The sequence below is a fragment of the Apteryx rowi genome, unplaced genomic scaffold, assembly GCF_003343035.1.
Source record: "Apteryx rowi isolate R43461 unplaced genomic scaffold, aptRow1 scaffold_265, whole genome shotgun sequence".
Taxonomy (NCBI): Eukaryota; Metazoa; Chordata; class Aves; order Apterygiformes; family Apterygidae; genus Apteryx; species Apteryx rowi.
Window position 1 is genome coordinate 403,905 of NW_020449030.1, and position 17,910 is coordinate 421,814.

A 17,910-nucleotide genomic window follows, 5' to 3' on the forward strand; every position below is an offset into this window, starting at 1 on the left:
TAACCTCTGTTAAAAAGGCAGCCAAAACTTTGATACAGTCTTTGGCTTTTAGCTATGTGTGTCTAAACAAGGATATTTTATAATCACAAGTATTTGTGGGCTGGAGCATATTAGTTTATAGTTGTATTGGCACTACTATTGGTATTTTATGACATTCCAAGAAACAAAAAAACGCTACTCAAAATGGGACTCTTTCATGCTTTTACCCTAACTCATTTCCTTTATTTAAGTGCTAAAATAATGCCTTATTTGCATAGTCCCTAAAAAAATCTAGAAGCAGTTAAAACTGCAATCTGACTAAGCTCTTACTTAACACATCTCTCCCATTATGTTAAGAAACAGTTATGTGATTACTTATGAGTTATTTATAGAAGTGAACTTGGTTTATGTTTTTAGTTAAAAAAAAAAGGATAACTATAATCCCCATTGCATTCTTTAATTAGTCACTTAGTGGGGAAAGGGAATTTATTTGCTCCAGCTGATGTTGTATGAATATTATATAGACTACTTCAGTTTGGTCCACTGCACTTAAGTCACACTTGACAAAGTACAGCCCATAACTAGTATCCTTCACGGAATGGGAAAAGCACAAAACCAAAAAACTATTAAGGATCCTGAGAAATGTCCAATTTGCAAGGACAAGAACTGAAAAATACAAGTGATTATAAACTTCACTATGAGAGAAACAGATTGCTGCATTTAATTTCCTGAAGCATAAGAAGATGTATACCTTATATGGAAACCTAAAACTCAAAATACACATTTTAGATTGCTGTAAGGATAGCAATAGCAAAACTCCACAAATCCTCAGCCAGGAAAGAGAGAAACATGCCTTTTTCAGATCCCAACTTACTGATCTGAAGTCTGTTCAAGGCTGCTGGTGCACATCAGGCAATACTCTGGAGGCTGAGGGTCCCATACGCAACAGGAGCGGAAAGCAAAGAGAGGCTTTTATACTGAAACTGTCACAAAAACATACAATTTTAACTTCATACTTCTTATGTTTGATAAAAGGGAAAAGCTCAAAAAAAAAAAAGTGCTATGAACAATAAATCAGCCTGAAAAATCAGTTTTTGACAGGGACAAAGCAGTAGAAAATAAAAATGAAACTCTGGGTCCTTAAATATCGAAAGCAAGCCATACAGTCCCTTTAGACTCTGTTCAACAGCTTAAAACCAGACACATTCTCTAGGCAGTTGGTGGCCACAAGAGATATTGGACCGCAGAAATCCTCCCACTTCTCCCAGTTTCATTAGAATATGAAACTGTAAAGATAAATTCAGCTTCTTCATCTCCTTTCTTGCAGATGACAAGAAAGGTGAATTCCAGTGCATTTGCAAAAACCGTATCAAACTTCGTACACATCACTGGCCTGTAACTATTTTTTTTAAGAGTCCCAGGCAAACACTAGGCTGCTCACTGCACCCTGGCCTGAGGTGAAGCTAACTGAGCAGGACATGGAAAACTACTGGACATGACATGAGGAGATGCTGGATGTGGCAAGTAACAACATGAGACACTGTCAAAAGTAACAGTGCCATAAGGGATGGCTGGATCTCACAGTGGCCATGGGGGAGTTGTGTGAGAAACAGCCAGACTTCACAGATAACTGGAGGCAAACACTGGGGACTTTTTGGTGAGTCTTGAGAGGCCACCAGTGCCAAGGTAACCACAACAGTAATGTTGTATAAGGCAGATTACCCCAGTAATGGTATCAGAAATACTAAATTTGGGTATGGACAAAGCAAACCTGGGACCAACTGGTAAAAAGTAATGCTTAAAATGGGGTGGCTAGTTTATTTGGGAGGAGACTAGGTGCAAGGGTTGTGAAAAGGAGGGTCAAGAAACAGGAAAAGGGTTATAAGGTGTGCAAATCATGGGGTTGGGGCTGCTCAGGGGTAGCTGTTGAGCTTGGTCACCACAGCTGGAGCGGGACAACAAACCAAATTTGTTGTTAAGGCCATGCCACACCAGTCCAACCTGCTTCTGTGGGCAGGAGGACCTGCAGCTAACGACCATTTCCTAACACTATCTTCCAGGCATGGCTATTTGAAAGACCTATTTATGCTCAGAGGTGAGCTATTTGATGAGCTATTTAGTGGATCTGTTGCTCCTATAAATATTTGCTAGAAACTACATCCGTGAAGGATCAAGCACCTTGAATGATCTTGGCAGTCAAACTAGCATAAACAGTACAGGTCACAATTATACATACGACACGTATCAAAGTAATGGCAGAACAAGTTAAATTTATCCATACTTGGATAGGGGTTCAGAGGATCACAAATTATATACAAAGTGGTTAGAGAGGCATTATTTAAAAGAAAAGAAAAAAAACAGAATTCCAAAACCATAACAAAGCAAGCTTCCTCACTCGCTACGTTCTTGTGTCGGTTTAGTTCACCATGCGTCTGTCATACAGGTTGCGATCTTGTGAAAATCTGAAAGTTTTGCCCAATGTACTTGAATAACTCTTCATGTAACAGGGTTTTCAAACAAGAAATGTCTCAGAGAGGGATGTCTTGCACAAGAGTAAGAACAAAACTGGTGGTCATTCCAAAAGAAAAATCATACCATGAAAAGTTTCAAAATTATACAGTAAATAAACTTTATTTTATCTCAGCTTCTGTCAGATTAGTGCTGTCAACAGTCACAGATCAGCATATGATACAGTTATGTATTAACTATTTACAATTTACAGTAATGTATTTTTTCTCCAGAAAATATAAGTACAAAAGCTAAGAGTAAACAAATGAGGTACTGCAATTTGGATTTATTGTAGGCAAAAGCATATAGAAGTGACCTTTAGCAAACAATCAGAAGATAAAATAGGGAGAGAGCAGTCAAACCAGAGTGCCTAGTTCATCAGGAAAATCACCCCAACTGCTACCCATCCAAAATGTATTGCACAATTCATTCAAAAATAAAGAAATAAATAGAAGAGACAAACCATTTAGTTCAACTCTTAAAAAACACTCAGTGAAACCTGTATAGAGACACAGTAGTGGGCAATTCCTTCCCAGGATGAAGTCTTTTCTCTCCTTTAAAAAAATAACCTTTAACACAAAATAGAAGACAATATTCAATAGAAGAGAAAAAAGGCTCATCACCAGATAACCCCTGATTAGCGTTTCTTGTCAAGGCAATTGTTAACTATATTCATGGTCCAAAGGTGGTGCTGAGTTTTGCTTCTTGCTGCTCCATTTGTGACCTTGAATAATAGCTTTTCTTCTTGTCCATTCTCAAGGAACAACAACAGAGATACGGACATATTTCTAAGCAGCTCTGTCATAAGACATTATCATCACTATTTCTTCAAGATGGTCGTAGCCATGACTAGAAGAATAAAAAGTTAAAGCAAATAAATGAATGTTACATTGTGAAGGGAGTAACTTATAAACACCTAATATTAAAATAATTAAATATATTTGTTTACTGGTAGCAATAGGAGATGGAACAATTTCAGGTAAGTCAAATGAACAAATTATTCATTGATTTTGAGCAAGTAATTCCATTCCAGTATTTTCAAAACAGTTGAGGAACTGGGATGGGATTAAAAAAAAAAATACTAACCAGTAACAAAACAATTAGAGGAATCTCACTGGAAATAAATATTATACCACAGTATCATGCCTTAATAAGCCCTCTCATAAGATTCATGATTAAAACTGAAATAAAGTCAAACTTCAGGGCTAGCAAAAACCCTCCTCCACCAGGAAAAGTATTTATCACTTTCGCAATCAAGTTAGCATTGCCTTAATTTCTAAGGTTTATACATGGAAGACTATTATTCCATTTGTTGGCTGTCCACTGACATAAACCTCAAGAATATTTGTGATAAACTAAGAATCTACAATCTAATAATGAGATCTGAACAGTTTCCATACATAGTAGTTTAAGTTATGAAGCTACTACAGGCAATTGCTGACACCAAGGTCAAAAATCAAGCCCTTCTATGCTATCCTTCAAAAAGGGCTGAGAATATATGAACCTTTTACATCAGCATTACAGACAACATGACAAGAATTTAAGTTTCAAATATGCTTTCTGCAATAGTGTTGTAAATAGCTTTGTCCTCTCAATACTAACAATTCATTTATTTTCAACGAAGAGCTAGAAAAAGCATTTGATTTTGTTAAGAAGTGATCAAGGCTAGGAGCAAAGAGTCCAAATATTACTGCACTTTAAGTACAATAAAGTTCATTTGCTATCTTATTCAAAAAGAAAGATTTAAAAGAACACAAAATAAAAACAAAAGGAGAAATCTTGAACGTTAGCTAAAATGAATAGATATTTTCTTCCCTCCTTTGATACAAGTATATTTTGTATTGAAGGCTCTATTCACATGACTGCAAGAAAGGAAGATTGCCTGTCAATTGCCTCAAGATAACTGGTGATGGAAGCAGCTTAAGTTTAATCCACATTGCTATCGAGGTGGTGCAGGCCAAGGACGCGCACAAAACCAGCCCCTGTATTTCAGCCGACGGATGGCGATTGCTTCAGATGCACTGAATCAATCGCCTGCAACTCTGCAAAGCTTTTCAGTTGCAAAGGAGGAAAAGGAAAATTAGGCTGAGTATATCCTATAGAATTCATCTGAAGAGCTTATTAGATATCATACATCACTAGCACTACTCAGCTGATAATCACATCAGGCAATGCAGAAAGTTTTACCTGCATACTTCGATATCCTGCTCCTCTCTCGACCGCTATGGCTTTTGTGTTGCTTGTTTAGCTCGACTGGCCTGATACAACCTTTATCTTTAGGCCAAATCAGTTGCTTGTTCTGTGTAACACTACAGTTAGTGCTGCAGATTCATAATGAAAATAACTTAATAAAATCCCCAAAATAATGCAAAAAATTGAGAGCATAAAGCTCCCAAAATTGTTTTCCTTAATCTATCTGCTCTATCTTTTCTTGATACCAGGCCAAGGGTCTGATTCAGAAAATGGAGTAATGAAGTTTAATGTAATGAAGTTTAAAGGTAATCACAGCCTAAATCCTCTGTAGGCAATATTTCATCAATATTCTTAAAAAAATATATTGTGGTATTTATAAGATGTAATAATTCATTTCAAGCAGTACAGTGAGTAAGCATCTTCCAGAAATCTGACTTACCTATTTACCTATTCAAATAAGAAGCTCAGAAGGTGGGGAAAAAAAAAAAAAAAAATCAGAAAACAAAACAAGGCCAAGTACAATAAACGTTAATATTACATATTCTTTGATTTAAAAATCTGATTTTGCTTCCTTTTTCTACAACTGAGATTTCTATTGCCCTCAATGAATATTTCAAGTAATGCTTGTATCTCAAAAAGATTGATTTTGAATCAACATTTTCCAACTTAGTTTTGTAAAGCAATTTATGATTAAAAGTTTAACAGTGTTCATCATATAGAACAAAAATGTTTGAAAGTTAATGAACAAAATAAGGCAAGAAAAAAGTAACAGTAGAATGATTAATCTCATGCTACAGGTTTGATCTTCAAATAAAACAAGTATGTATTAGGCTTCACTCACCCACATGCTAACTAAGCACAGACTGATGGCATACTCAGAAGATACCACTGCGAGGTGAGGCAAACTACAAAGCCAGGAAGAAAACAGCTTATTGGACTACTGTGTTAATAGCATAGATAAGAACTCTGTGGACATCTACTGCTTGCAGCTGAAATTGCTGCAGTTAGATCACAATAATTACACACTAAAAATTTGCTTTGTGAAGGTGATACATTGATCTGGCATATGTTTATTGATCTAGGAATTTGTTAAAAGTTTTCAAAGGAAACCTCTTAAACATATGCCCACTGTTTAATAAAGAAAGCCCCAGATGCTAAAAGGATAAATAATTACTGGCAAATACCCTCTACTTAGTACTACGTACATTTATCCTTTTTCAATAGCAAAGTAAATTGACAATTCACACATTAAAATCAGTTATAGACATTTTGGCTATAGACTAACATGCAGAAACATTTATGTTAAAAATGCACATTTAGTTGCAGTTAGGCACCTTATTGCTCCTGAGATCTAAATGTTGGCTATTTTGAAATACCAGCATCATTTTGTTATTGTTAGGTGGGAGGAAACCCTATGATCATGTTAATAAATGTCAGTTAAAAAAAAAAAGCTCTTGACAAGGTAATATGTTTATAAAGACCCCCCCACAGACTGTTTTTAGTCACCTAAGTTGAATTACAAAAGACTAACTGGAAATACCAATTTGTGCTTCAGTAAACAAACCGAACAATGTTGAAAGTGAAGAAAAAAATGACTATATCCTCCAATAGTAATTTGCATAACATGTCCTAACATGTAAGTTTCCATTATATATCCAATTTCACCTCTTATGTGATCTTGGAAAAGAGAAAAATTGTTAGGCTCAACCTGAGCCAAGGAAGGACTGCTAGGTGAAACCCAAGAAGTTTTTGAGCAGGGTACAAAGCTCTCTGAATTACGATATCCTTAACCATCAAAGCACTTGCAGCCAGCAAAATAATTTCACTGTATGCTCTCTCCAAAACTGAATCCCGAGGATCAAAATTTGGTTGGCTGATTTCAAGATAAAGTTTTCTTTAGTAACAGAGATTGTGAATATCTGTTTTAGGAAGACCAGGTTTCAGATATCAAAAAGCTGAAGGGATTGCAAAATAAGGTCTGTCTCTCTAACGTCTCTTTTGGCCAGAAGGATGCTTTTTGTTTAAACAACTGAGACCAAAAAAAAAAAAAAAATCACATTTGGGATGCAATGTCACGCGATTTACTGAAGTTGCACTATTATTGACATTTATGTCATTATTTATATGTATCATTTAAAAAGTATATTAAATATTTAAGATTGCAAAACACTTCAAACTTACATACAAAGTGTGTAAGAAAGTGTTGAAATGTCAAACACTTTCCTTATGTTTGCTATTTCAAGCAGATGAAACAGTAGAATGTTTTTAAATTTGTTTCAAGGGACCAACAGTACTTTAATATAACTGCTTCAACTGAAATGTAAAAATGCTTAAAATTTTCTTTTATTCTGTTTCTGAAAGAGTCAAAAGGCCTGAAAGAGTCTGAAATGGCCAAAAGGCCATTGAGATAAATAGACTGAAACTCTTCCTCTCACTTTAATTCCTAATTTTACTAAACTGGTCCACAGAAAGATGGATCACAATGTTGATTTCAGATATAATGTACAGAAAGTTGCTACAGCTTTTATCTTAACAAAAAATGGTTACAGTACTCACAAAATAGCAATACTAAAAGTACTTATGCATCTTTCTCTTTCTTTGTGGTTTGTTTCTCAAACTCCAATTCATCCTCCTTGTAAATACTAAGCAATTGTCACCTGCTAGCAAGCTTTTTAAGTTGGAAGGAAAAAAACAAAAAAACAAAACAAAAAAACCCCACTCACATATACCCCAAAGTAGCCGTAATGATGCTGGTACAGTTCCATTCTATCCCTTACAAAATCTGGGAGAGCTGGGCAATCTTTAATTATTTAGGGTCAATTAAAATATCATTTTCTATTCAGTGTTCTACCAATTTTACCATCTAATTTATATATCTGTGCAGACTAATCTTCATGACTTTATTGCCTCCCCACAGTTGGGCAAGGTAAAAGATCTCTATAATATTGTTGAGTGCTACACTCAGCACTACTGAAGGCAAGACAATACTGGAAAAAGGTAAGTGTTCAAGATTCTTTTTTAACCTGTTCTGACCCAGAGTGAACCTGACATTTTTAAGGTTTTTCTGTACAAAAAATAAGAAGGAGTCTAAAAATAACCAGCTTGTTAGGATACTCACTATACATCCCACTTCAGTTGCATATATCCCAGGTGAGGGAGCTAATCAGTTTTCCAGTCTGCAAACAAAATGGCTCTTGTTTTTTCCAGAAATTTTTTTTCCCAGATCTGAAAAATCTCTTCTGACACATTTGTCAGAAAAACTGGTACACTTCTACAAAAACATCTGAACTTTAAAATATGAATTTTATGTCAGATGACAGTTTTAATTAGAAAATTCATCTGCAAAATGGTAGCAATGCCTGGGCTTGCTTTTTTCTGTTGTACCCATAGCTACCACACACACGGCTAAACCAGTGATAAGAAATATAAGTTAAGAAAATATGCTTGGGTTTTTTTTTCCTCTAATTTTTACTATAAACTCAAACCTACTCCTGGAATTTGATATTCTCTTGAAGGAGGGGGAAGGAGGGAGAAAAGGAGCTTCCTTGAAGGAGAAAATGGGGAAAGGGAGATTTAAAGAAAGTTTCCAATTTCTTATTATCGCAACCTAATCTTTTGCATAAACTAAGTTTACTTATACAACATACCAATGGTCGAGCATCTTCTCGTTCTAATATCTTCTGAGTTTGATCAGCTGGGAACTTCAGTACTGTCGTTATAACCTTGGCCATTGTCTAAAGAAAAACAGGTTATCTATAAGCAATTTTGCATGCACTAAAATACTTTTTAATATTTTAAAATGCACTTTAAGAATACTGCATACTATTTTAGTAATGTCAGTGGAAATCACAGTGAAAGGAGTAAGATATTTCCATTAGTTTCAAATCCTATTTACATGATAGCTGTGTTATGTGAGTTATATGGAAACCATAAAGAGCCTTCATCTCACATTATCGCAAACTGCAGCTACCGTAAAATGATGTAAGCTCTATGGTATCTAAGCTCAAATACTTAAATGTCCTTTAATAAGACAGTATACTGTTGCTAATACTGCTGCTAAAACATTTGATCTTAATGGGGTCTTTCTAAAAAAAGACATTTCAGGTGCATACAACCTGAAAGAGTCCTTCTGGCTTCAACTATATTCACATCATCCAAATATTGTGTAAAGAAACACAAAAAAATCAAACATTGAGAAAGCAGATCCAAATGTTAGATATGGAACTTCAGTTGTGAAAACATTTTTAGCAGGTAGATGGTAACTCATATTTAAACAGCAAAACATTTAGACATGATGAAAGATGGAAGATGTCAGAAGTTTAAAACATTATTATTAAACATCAGTCCAAAACAGGCAACAATTATTTCCATTTTAAAAACAGATGAGTGGGAAGAAGTTCCAAAGCCACAGAACAGTAGTCAGGTGATTTAAGAAGAAAGGTCAAAGCGAGAGCTGCTGTGCAGCAGAAGGTGATTGCTACAAAAGCAGTAACTGCTGCTCCTAAAGAATATGCATGAGATAAGATTGCTGCCCTGAAAGTCCACTGCTTATTACCAGTCTCACATGTGAAGTGAAGAGGGGAAACCACAGCAACAAAGCAGCTTCAGGACAAAAACATCCACAGCTGAAAGCGAGAGGTAATGCCCTAATTTTTTACAAATTTTTCTGTGCGTAACTTAACTAGGGATAAAAAAGTAAAAGAAAATAAACCAAATCTTGTTGAACCTTTCCTATTAAAAAGGCATCACTTTAAATTTAACATATTAATAGTTCCATAATTAAGAAGCCCCTCTACTGCAGTCCCTCTAATGCAGATACAAAAAGGAATGCGTTCAGTGACGCAAACTAACTCCACACTTTGCTTTCTAATCGTTTAGCCCCAAATAGTTGTGTTGAGGATTTTGGCAAGAGAAATTAGCAATGGACTTGGAATCTATTCAGACTCCTTAGAAGAGAGCTACCAAGAAAGCCCTCTCCTAACAACTTTCTTCAGGACACAATGGTATGCAAATGTTAAGGAAAATGTACACACACTGCAAATACTGCACGAAAGTATAGATGCCAATTTAAATAGAGGCTATCTAAAAGCCTTCTTTCCTGAAAATGTGCATTTTGGAATTTATCACTAGCAATGACTTGAAATTCTCCAAGTTTTTGTGGTCACTAGGGATATTTTGAAGTAGACTTATTCAACCCTATTCACAGTTGCATAGTCCTGAAACAAGGTTATAAGGACTGTTGAATTTAAGATTGTATGTTTAACATAGGCAAAAGGTTTACCTTATTCCTCTAATAATCTACTCTACTATAAAAACTTAATAATTCTAAGTGTGTGAGTATATACAGATATGTGTGTCTGTGTGTATGTGTATATATATATATATTTCTGTATCTATATAAAAAGCCTGAGCTTTTACAAACATAGTAGTACAACTAAAGGAGATGATAGTTTGCACTCCCAGTTCTTTCAATGAGGCTGATGTATTCAGGTATGTCATCACTGTAAATAATACTTTTAGAAAGATATCAATCAGTTCCTAAAGTCCCTCTGTAATTTGAAGGCTGTTAGTCAAAAGCAGAACTCCCCCAAACCACAAAAAGCTTAACAGAAATTGCCCTTGTTTTTCTACAATGCACTAAAGCACGTCCAGGTGCTAGAAAAACATCTGCATAAATTTACTATCTATCTCAGACATATATGCTGGAGAGCAACAATGTCTGAAGTAAGTCTGACAGAATACACTGCCATTATAGTATTTACAAATGTACTTGTTTAACTGACATACTATAAAGATGCACATTTATAATAGATATACAACTCAGACTGATTATCTTTCTGACCCATAGAATACACTCCAAACAGCATAATAAAGTTGCAAGCAGAAGCATCTGCCAAAGCAGTCCTCTAGGATTTCTGCAAGACTTAGTGTTTTAGTGTGCAGTACAGTTGGTCAAGTTCAACTATTCACATGGCTGTAAAAACATTATTTTATTGTATCTAATGGTATATGCTACATATCTCCAAGTTCAGATATTTTGAATAAGGTGCACACTTAGAAAAAGCTGGCAATCTAATTTCATACATTCTGCAAGGAAGAGGCAACAAATAAAGATGGATTTGTGAGAAGAACAGTAAAATCCCCCAGCAAAGAGATGTGCACATCTTGGTCAAACATTTTACTTTTAGCTTTGAAAGAATGTGAGCATACAGGTTATACATTATCAACTCTAACTCCTGACTCTTAGATTACTGAACCACTGTCAACCCTCAACATTTCTCTTAGGTCTCCAGTACCATCACAGAACTGATGCATTCATTAATGTGTCTACTGAATAGGATTCCAGGACTGTTTACCAGGCTGTGTAAAATGCAAACTATCCAGGACAGTTTGTGCAGCTTCGGTTCAACTTCTTGCAGTAAAGAGGAAATAATGTGAATAAAGATCTTTAACATCACTACTAAGCCACAGCTGAGATGCAGTATATCTACTTGTGCTCTGAAAGTAGACCCTGCACAGAGAAAGGCCACCAGGATGAGCTGAGGAATTGAATTTGCCTTGTCTGGTCTAGCAAAACAAAAGCTGAGAGAAGGGTATGTCTGTACCAAGGTGGTACACCCAGTAAAGGTCCTTTAACTGAAGGACTGTGTTGGCAAAACCAAACAAGTATATAAATTGTTTATGAACACATTTAGATTGAATATTAAAAGATTTTATCAATCACAGCATCATTGCTCACAATTCTCCACTCAGTTTTCAAGACAGCTCATAAGTTTTAGATTATATGACATAATCACTGTGAGAGAAGACACTAGCTTGAAAGCACTTTTTGAAGCAAAAGTGAAGAGATATTTAAGTTAGCAGAAATGTTAGCTTTCATTCCATTTTAGTTTTCCATTAGCAAAAGAACGAGCTCCGTTACAGCTACAATCTTGATTAGCTAATAATTTAGGATTGGACTATACCAGAAATTCTTTCCTTCTTGCAATACATTAGAACATCTACCCGCAACTGAACATTGCTAAAAGATAACCAAACTGATATGAACACATAGCAAAGAGGAATGCAATTAGACTCTATTTTAAGAACTCTGCAATTCTTCATCACCTATCTAAATCTAATTTCCCAAAGTTAAAAACTGAAGTGTATTAGAAAAAATGTATCTTCTGGTTGTTTACTTGAATTAAATATACCACCCTGTTCAATTATATTAAAACCATGCCTTCTTAAGTTATTGTAGGAACTAATGTCTATCTTTTCTTTGGTCCAATTTTTTTTTTTTTTTTTTTTTTTAAAACAGAAGACGGCATACAGAGGTGACAGGAGACCAGACGTCAGACGTGTGCTCCTCCGATCCAGTATTCATGTGCTTTTAACAGCCAGCGTGCAACAAATTTTGAAACAGAATCTTCTGGTTAAATACAGCATATTCTCTAGGGAAAATATATATAATTTTTAATCAAGCAACTCAATAAAAGACAGAAGAGCCTGACCTGAAATCAAGTTTATTTTGACACTGATGTAGCAGTCATAACATTCATGGAAGTTTGTTGTTTGTTATTGCAGAAATTAATTGCAGTTTTAGTATATCACTGCTGAAAAAGAAAAAAAACCCCCCTCAGTTTTATATTCCAAAGTTTTGAGTATAGTATAGTAGTATTTTGAACATCAGTAGGAAATAGCCTTAATGAGCAACAAGAGAGGCTTCAAAATAGGCTTCCTCAAATGCAGATTTGCTGTTTGTACCAGGTAGCTGCACTAGTCGTCTGCTGCCGTTTCAAGGGTTGTTTGAAGTTGAAATGTCCACTTCCAAGTTATTAGAGAATGTTTTTTTAACATTTTCTCTTTTCATGTCCCTCACAGTTCAAAAGCTTAAATTCAGTAATGTGCACGTTTTTCTTTAATGATTTCCTTCATATGCTATTAAACTAGGAGAGCTGTAGAATGAGCCACAGGTTTGCGAACAGAAGAGAATTAGTGATTGGGTTTTTTTCAGTATGGGATTTATATTTTTAATATAGAGAAATTAATACAAAGAAAGAAAACAGATAAAAAGGGGAAGAAAGAGGAATCCAATAGGGACAAAAAGTCTTGCATAGACCAAATTTTATTCTGTACAGAGAACAACGAAAATAGAGCTAATTAACTTATAACCCTGCATAAAACCTCTCTGCTCAATAGCAGTCCTAGTTGAAAGTGGTACAACAAGGAATGGAAGAACTCCAGGGAGGAAAAATATATATACATATTAATCCACATAGCATTTATCATCCAAGAAAAATGTTTGTGTTATGACATACCTCTTTTAAACCTGGTCAATCTCTAAGCATCAGTACTGCTACAAGCTAGTAAAATTCCAACTTAGGAATGATTTCACAAGCTTGTCAGCACAGAACAAGAAGCTTAGTGTCCAGGTTTTCACTGTTCTTAAGAGTAAATTAATACCATCTAAAGAAGGTATACAGATTTGTGAGCCTATAAAATCTTCTAAAAAGACAATTCAAGAGATATTTCAGCATCTTCAGAGCTATTAACAAACTATTATTCAATACGACTGTTACTTGTGTTTGTGTCAAAATGACATCACAAGAGTACTCTTGCTAATGTAGTGCATACCAGTTTCCAAAGTACATTAAGCCTGACTGACAACAGGACCATTTTTTCTCCCCCAGCTAGTAAAACCATACCTACCTATAGGTTTTTTTTGTCTCCGTGGGCATGATGGTGAGAGATGTGATACCCCCTCCCCAGTCTTCTCTCTGTCCTTTCCCCCAGCACTTAATCTCAGCACGCTGACAAAGTTTTTAAGGTGTGGACCATGCCTCTTTGAACAAAAACTGAAAGCCTGTGGCAGTAATAGTGTGTAATGAATCGCAAGCATATGGTGCTTCAAATCTATACAGTGAGGGAGCTAAATTTTATTCTAACCTGAACCACATGGTACTGTACATAACTTTCCATACCTTTGTCTCACGACCCATCATATATTCAAACAGCACTTTCCTCAAGTATTCAAACTCAGTAGGCTCTCCAAAGAGGGAAACATCAGTATGGCAAAGGTTTCCATCTGTGCCAACAAAAATAAGAGTATATTTATATTGAGAGTCATTCATATGAATCAAAGTTACTCTTAGCCAGAAAGTGACTGGAATAAAATGTAATCAACTAAGAAGCACCGTAGTGGTTTGCATAATTATGCCGATGCCTAAAACTTACTGAGAGCAATTCATGTAGCTGAACATATAACGAATCAGCACATTTATGTAGAAAGTACTTAAAATATATTATTTTATATTTGTTGTTAAATGAAAATTCTTAGATCTTTTCTTCTTTGCTCACAACAGATATACTTAAAACACATTTGCTCAGATGCTGCTATTTTTCTTGACTATGAGTTAATTCCAGTTTTGTGTCAGGGCATCTGAATCCAGAAATTGCATGTGTTTATTTAACTTTAAATCTCAGAGTAAATGCAAAAAAGATGAACTGATATAATGCGGATTCTGAATCTAAGACAATCAAACAAACCTACATAGTCTTTACTGGCCTCAACTTCTAAATTTACTTGTCTGTAAAATGCCTTATTGTAAAAAGGTGGAAGAACAAAAGCCATAAAACAGGGGAAGGCAGATGGAAGACAAATGAAATATATTTTCAAGTGTTAATACTTTTTCCAATTAAAAATTTTTGATCTGTGTCTACAGGGTTGTCAAGGAACCTGAACCATAGTACATACTGTAAAACAAAAACTAAGCTTAAGACAAGAGATACAAAAGATACAAACTCCCCAAAAAGTACAGGTAAAACAAAGCAATATTGGTGAATGTGATAGGTAGCAGTATACAAAACTGTGACTATAATCATCAAGTATTACACAAGTAACAGTGTAGGATAAGTTTAGGGAGGAATGCCTATGGAGATTAAAGAAGTAGCATTGCATACTCTTACCAAGCACAAAACAGAAGAAAAGAGAAATATGCATGATTTAACACAAGGTCAGCCTCACGGACTGACAGGAAACTAAATTAGATAGCAACTTGGAGAATTAGGCCTTTAAAGTAAGAAAAAAATAGGTAGCATGACAAAAGAGGTGGACAGTGGGGAGAGGTTAAAAATAATAATAAAAATATAAATGACATGGTTGAAGTCATACAGTACAAAAGTGATTTTTTACAAGAGTATTCTTAACAGATATGAATAGAGCACTTGTTAACCAAGAAAAGTAATATTCCTGTGATCAAGATCTCAGAGGAGAAGATCTTGCAAAGGAATTTTAGTCACCAGGATAGTAGAAGCCAAGATATGCTACACAAGAAAGATCTGTAAAATCTAGCATTTGAATTTTTAAGAATTTTAACAAGTCATAAAATGCATATTTAATTAGCCAAGATAAGCAGATTATTTCTCCCTGCCCCTTTTCTGCTGACACTGCATCACTCCCTCCATGGGCATACAAAGCTTAAGAACTCTGATATAGAGCTCTTCTACTTGTAAGACTTAAAAACAAGCATCAAAATAACCCCAAACAAACAAAACAGAGTGGCTCTTCTGAAATCACACACCAGCTCTATTATGTCAAACAAGACAAAACAGAGGTAAGATGTCATAAAAAAAAATTACATGAGCATTTTAAAAAGTTTCACATTTTAATAAATTGTCTAAACCAAACCACAACTTTCAAGAAAACCTAATCTGTGATGAAAAAGTATGTACTTGCCTCTGTATGGTGTTCCAACTGCTGTGACATACATGTTCTTCTCATAATTTTTCAGCCGATCTTCTAGTACATGAATCTAAACAGCCAGCAGTCAAAAAGATAATTTTAACTGCTTGTGAACATTACTTAAGCATAATGTTATTAGTTATCCTTAGCATTAGCATTACTATTAGCATTAGTTTTCGGCTAAACATTACAATCTTCTTTGAAAGCAAAATACATTTTTAAAAGAAAAAAATTAAAAATTGTGTCATTAAAAGCTGTCCCTTGTCAATTACTGTGTCCCCTGTCAACTACTTAAGAGCAAGTGTGTATGTAGATGCAATATATAATAGATATAATAGCAAATATTATACATATATACATATTTATATACCTAAACAAGTTATACATACACACACACATATATATATAATCGAAAAAAACCTCAAAATTGTACTTTACTTCAAAAGAGATTTAGTTTAGAAAAAAGAGGAGAACCATAATTTCATGAAGTGCATTGTTACATTTTTCATTACGCAAATGTTTTTGTTAACGTGTCACAAACGTTTGATATTTTTGTACTCTGGGGATAGAGGAGTACATTGAAAAGGCCCAGATCTAAGAGCCAGTATGATCCCACACTATGTTACATGCATTTTATTTCCATAGCACCTGCGTGGATGGGATGTGCTACACCACTACTCAAAGAACAAAACATCTAATATTGCAAATACAAAATCTCAAAAAAGAATATTGTTTCATCTTGTCCAAACAGCACCCCTACCTGCTCTTTGAACTCCTGCTCTTTCAACTTTGAATCATTGACAAGTGTTGTCTTCTGCGCAAGCTGTGCCTGAAAGAACAGCCACATATGGAAATCATCAATAAACCGCTGAAGATATATCATAGGTACCTTTTCAATAAACTTCTTTCTCTTTTTAATTAATACACTTACAAGCAGTATGTACGTGAAACAGAATTATCTAGAGAGCTAAATCAATAAAAATTAAAAAACTTACCTGAAGTTCTGTTATTGTTACCTAGAAGAGCAACAAGAAAAAAAATTAGATGAAAATGCAGATATTAAAAAATAGCGAATATATCACACACTGGACAAGGGTAAAAAACAAAAAAATGTATTAGTCACCTAATTCAGATATAGTGTGTTAACTGAGGATAATAAAAATTAAAATGATCACATCATACAAATGCTTTTGAAAATAAGTCTAACACTTATTTGTATCAACAAACAGTACAACAAGCTTACAATTCAATTCTCTCATTGATTCTGCCAGATGATTATCATAAATTTTAACTTGAAGAACCTCATATTTACAAATCTCTACAAAATGTACGTTGCAGATGAAAGGTAATTGAATGAGTACACAGTACATGCCAAAAATCCCTAACTGCTATTAATATTATTGACAAAATTGCATCTCTTTCTTTACTCGTTAAAGTTGCATTTGGAAATGTGAACACTTATCTGAACTATGTTAATAGCTTCATGACTGTTACATCTTACAAAGATAGCAATGCTTATGAGCACAGAAACAACAAGCTGGAATTTCTCATCTTTTCAGTGTTCAGACTCTAAGGAAAATAATGCTTTAGTAGTCATGTGTATAAATCAAGGTTATAAAATCATTTCAGTATCAATTAATTTGTGTGTGAAATTTCTTTAAGGTAACCTAAAGCTTCAGTCAGAGAGTACGGAATGGTACATACTACCTCTGATTTTTCCTGAGTCTTTTTGGAGATGTGTTGAAAAGGAAAGCTATTGCCATCTCTGTAGGCTCATAAAACCTGTGGATTTTCCTACACTCTGCAAATAGAATCACGGTGAAAACCGTTCCCCTATGGATCTCAAACCTAAAAGCACAATTCTTGCTTTTGCAGAGTATTTAATCACCTGACCAGGCATTTATTTTCTTATCAAGAGAGACAATTTCTGGTGTTTTGAAATCCCAAGACTAATGCTTAAGGGTGTTAGTATTTGCCAACTATTTATCACAGTCAGACAAATATTGTAGAAATGCATAGCCATCCATCATTTCAAAATTAGATACATTATACATTAAGTTTGGCTTAAGACCAACAACTAAGCAACACAGGTTTTCCAAGAGAACTTTCTGTGATTCAGAAGATTCAAACTTTAGACAACAAATATCAATTGCCAATAAAAAGTTGCCTCCACTCAGCTGAAGGTCATTGAACTAGCACTGAAGGAAAAATAACAAAAGAGAAAAAATGTTATAAAGCAACAAAATCAAAAGAATAAGGTGAGACAAAACATATCACAGCAAATGTAAGATGCCATAAATGCACATGTAAAATTGAGGTATGGATTTGTACACTTGTGCTTTGATGCAGGTATGTGGACAAGGTCCAAAGGCCCTGTCCAGTTTTCTTATGTAGGTCTATAATGTTACAAAAGTATGCTATTGCATCAGGTAATAGCAAAATTAAGTTTCCTACAAACATATAGAGGAGGGACAATGGAAAAATTAAGTCAGTGAAGGAAATAGAGA

At 34.8% G+C, this 17,910-nt stretch overlaps 1 protein-coding gene across 4 annotated transcripts in view; it reads right to left on the reverse strand.

Annotated features, from left to right (window-relative positions):
• Positions 1-2,582: 2,582 nt before the first annotated feature.
• GOLGA4 (golgin A4) overlaps positions 2,583-17,910 on the reverse strand; it is a 67,248-nt gene continuing 51,920 nt past the window's right edge. For 2 of the 4 annotated variants that reach the window (XM_026067937.1, XM_026067935.1), the window contains exons 20-26: positions 16,399-16,419; positions 16,164-16,232; positions 15,398-15,473; positions 13,644-13,747; positions 8,328-8,414; positions 5,522-5,585; positions 2,583-3,336 (exon numbers count right to left, since the gene is read on the reverse strand). In XM_026067937.1, the coding sequence (XP_025923722.1) occupies positions 5,556-5,585; positions 8,328-8,414; positions 13,644-13,747; positions 15,398-15,473; positions 16,164-16,232; positions 16,399-16,419 (387 nt within the window). In that variant the 3' untranslated portion in view covers positions 2,583-3,336; positions 5,522-5,555. The remainder of the gene's footprint in view (positions 3,337-5,521; positions 5,586-8,327; positions 8,415-13,643; positions 13,748-15,397; positions 15,474-16,163; positions 16,233-16,398; positions 16,420-17,910) is intronic. The other 2 variants (XM_026067936.1, XM_026067938.1) reach the window with 2 other exon arrangements.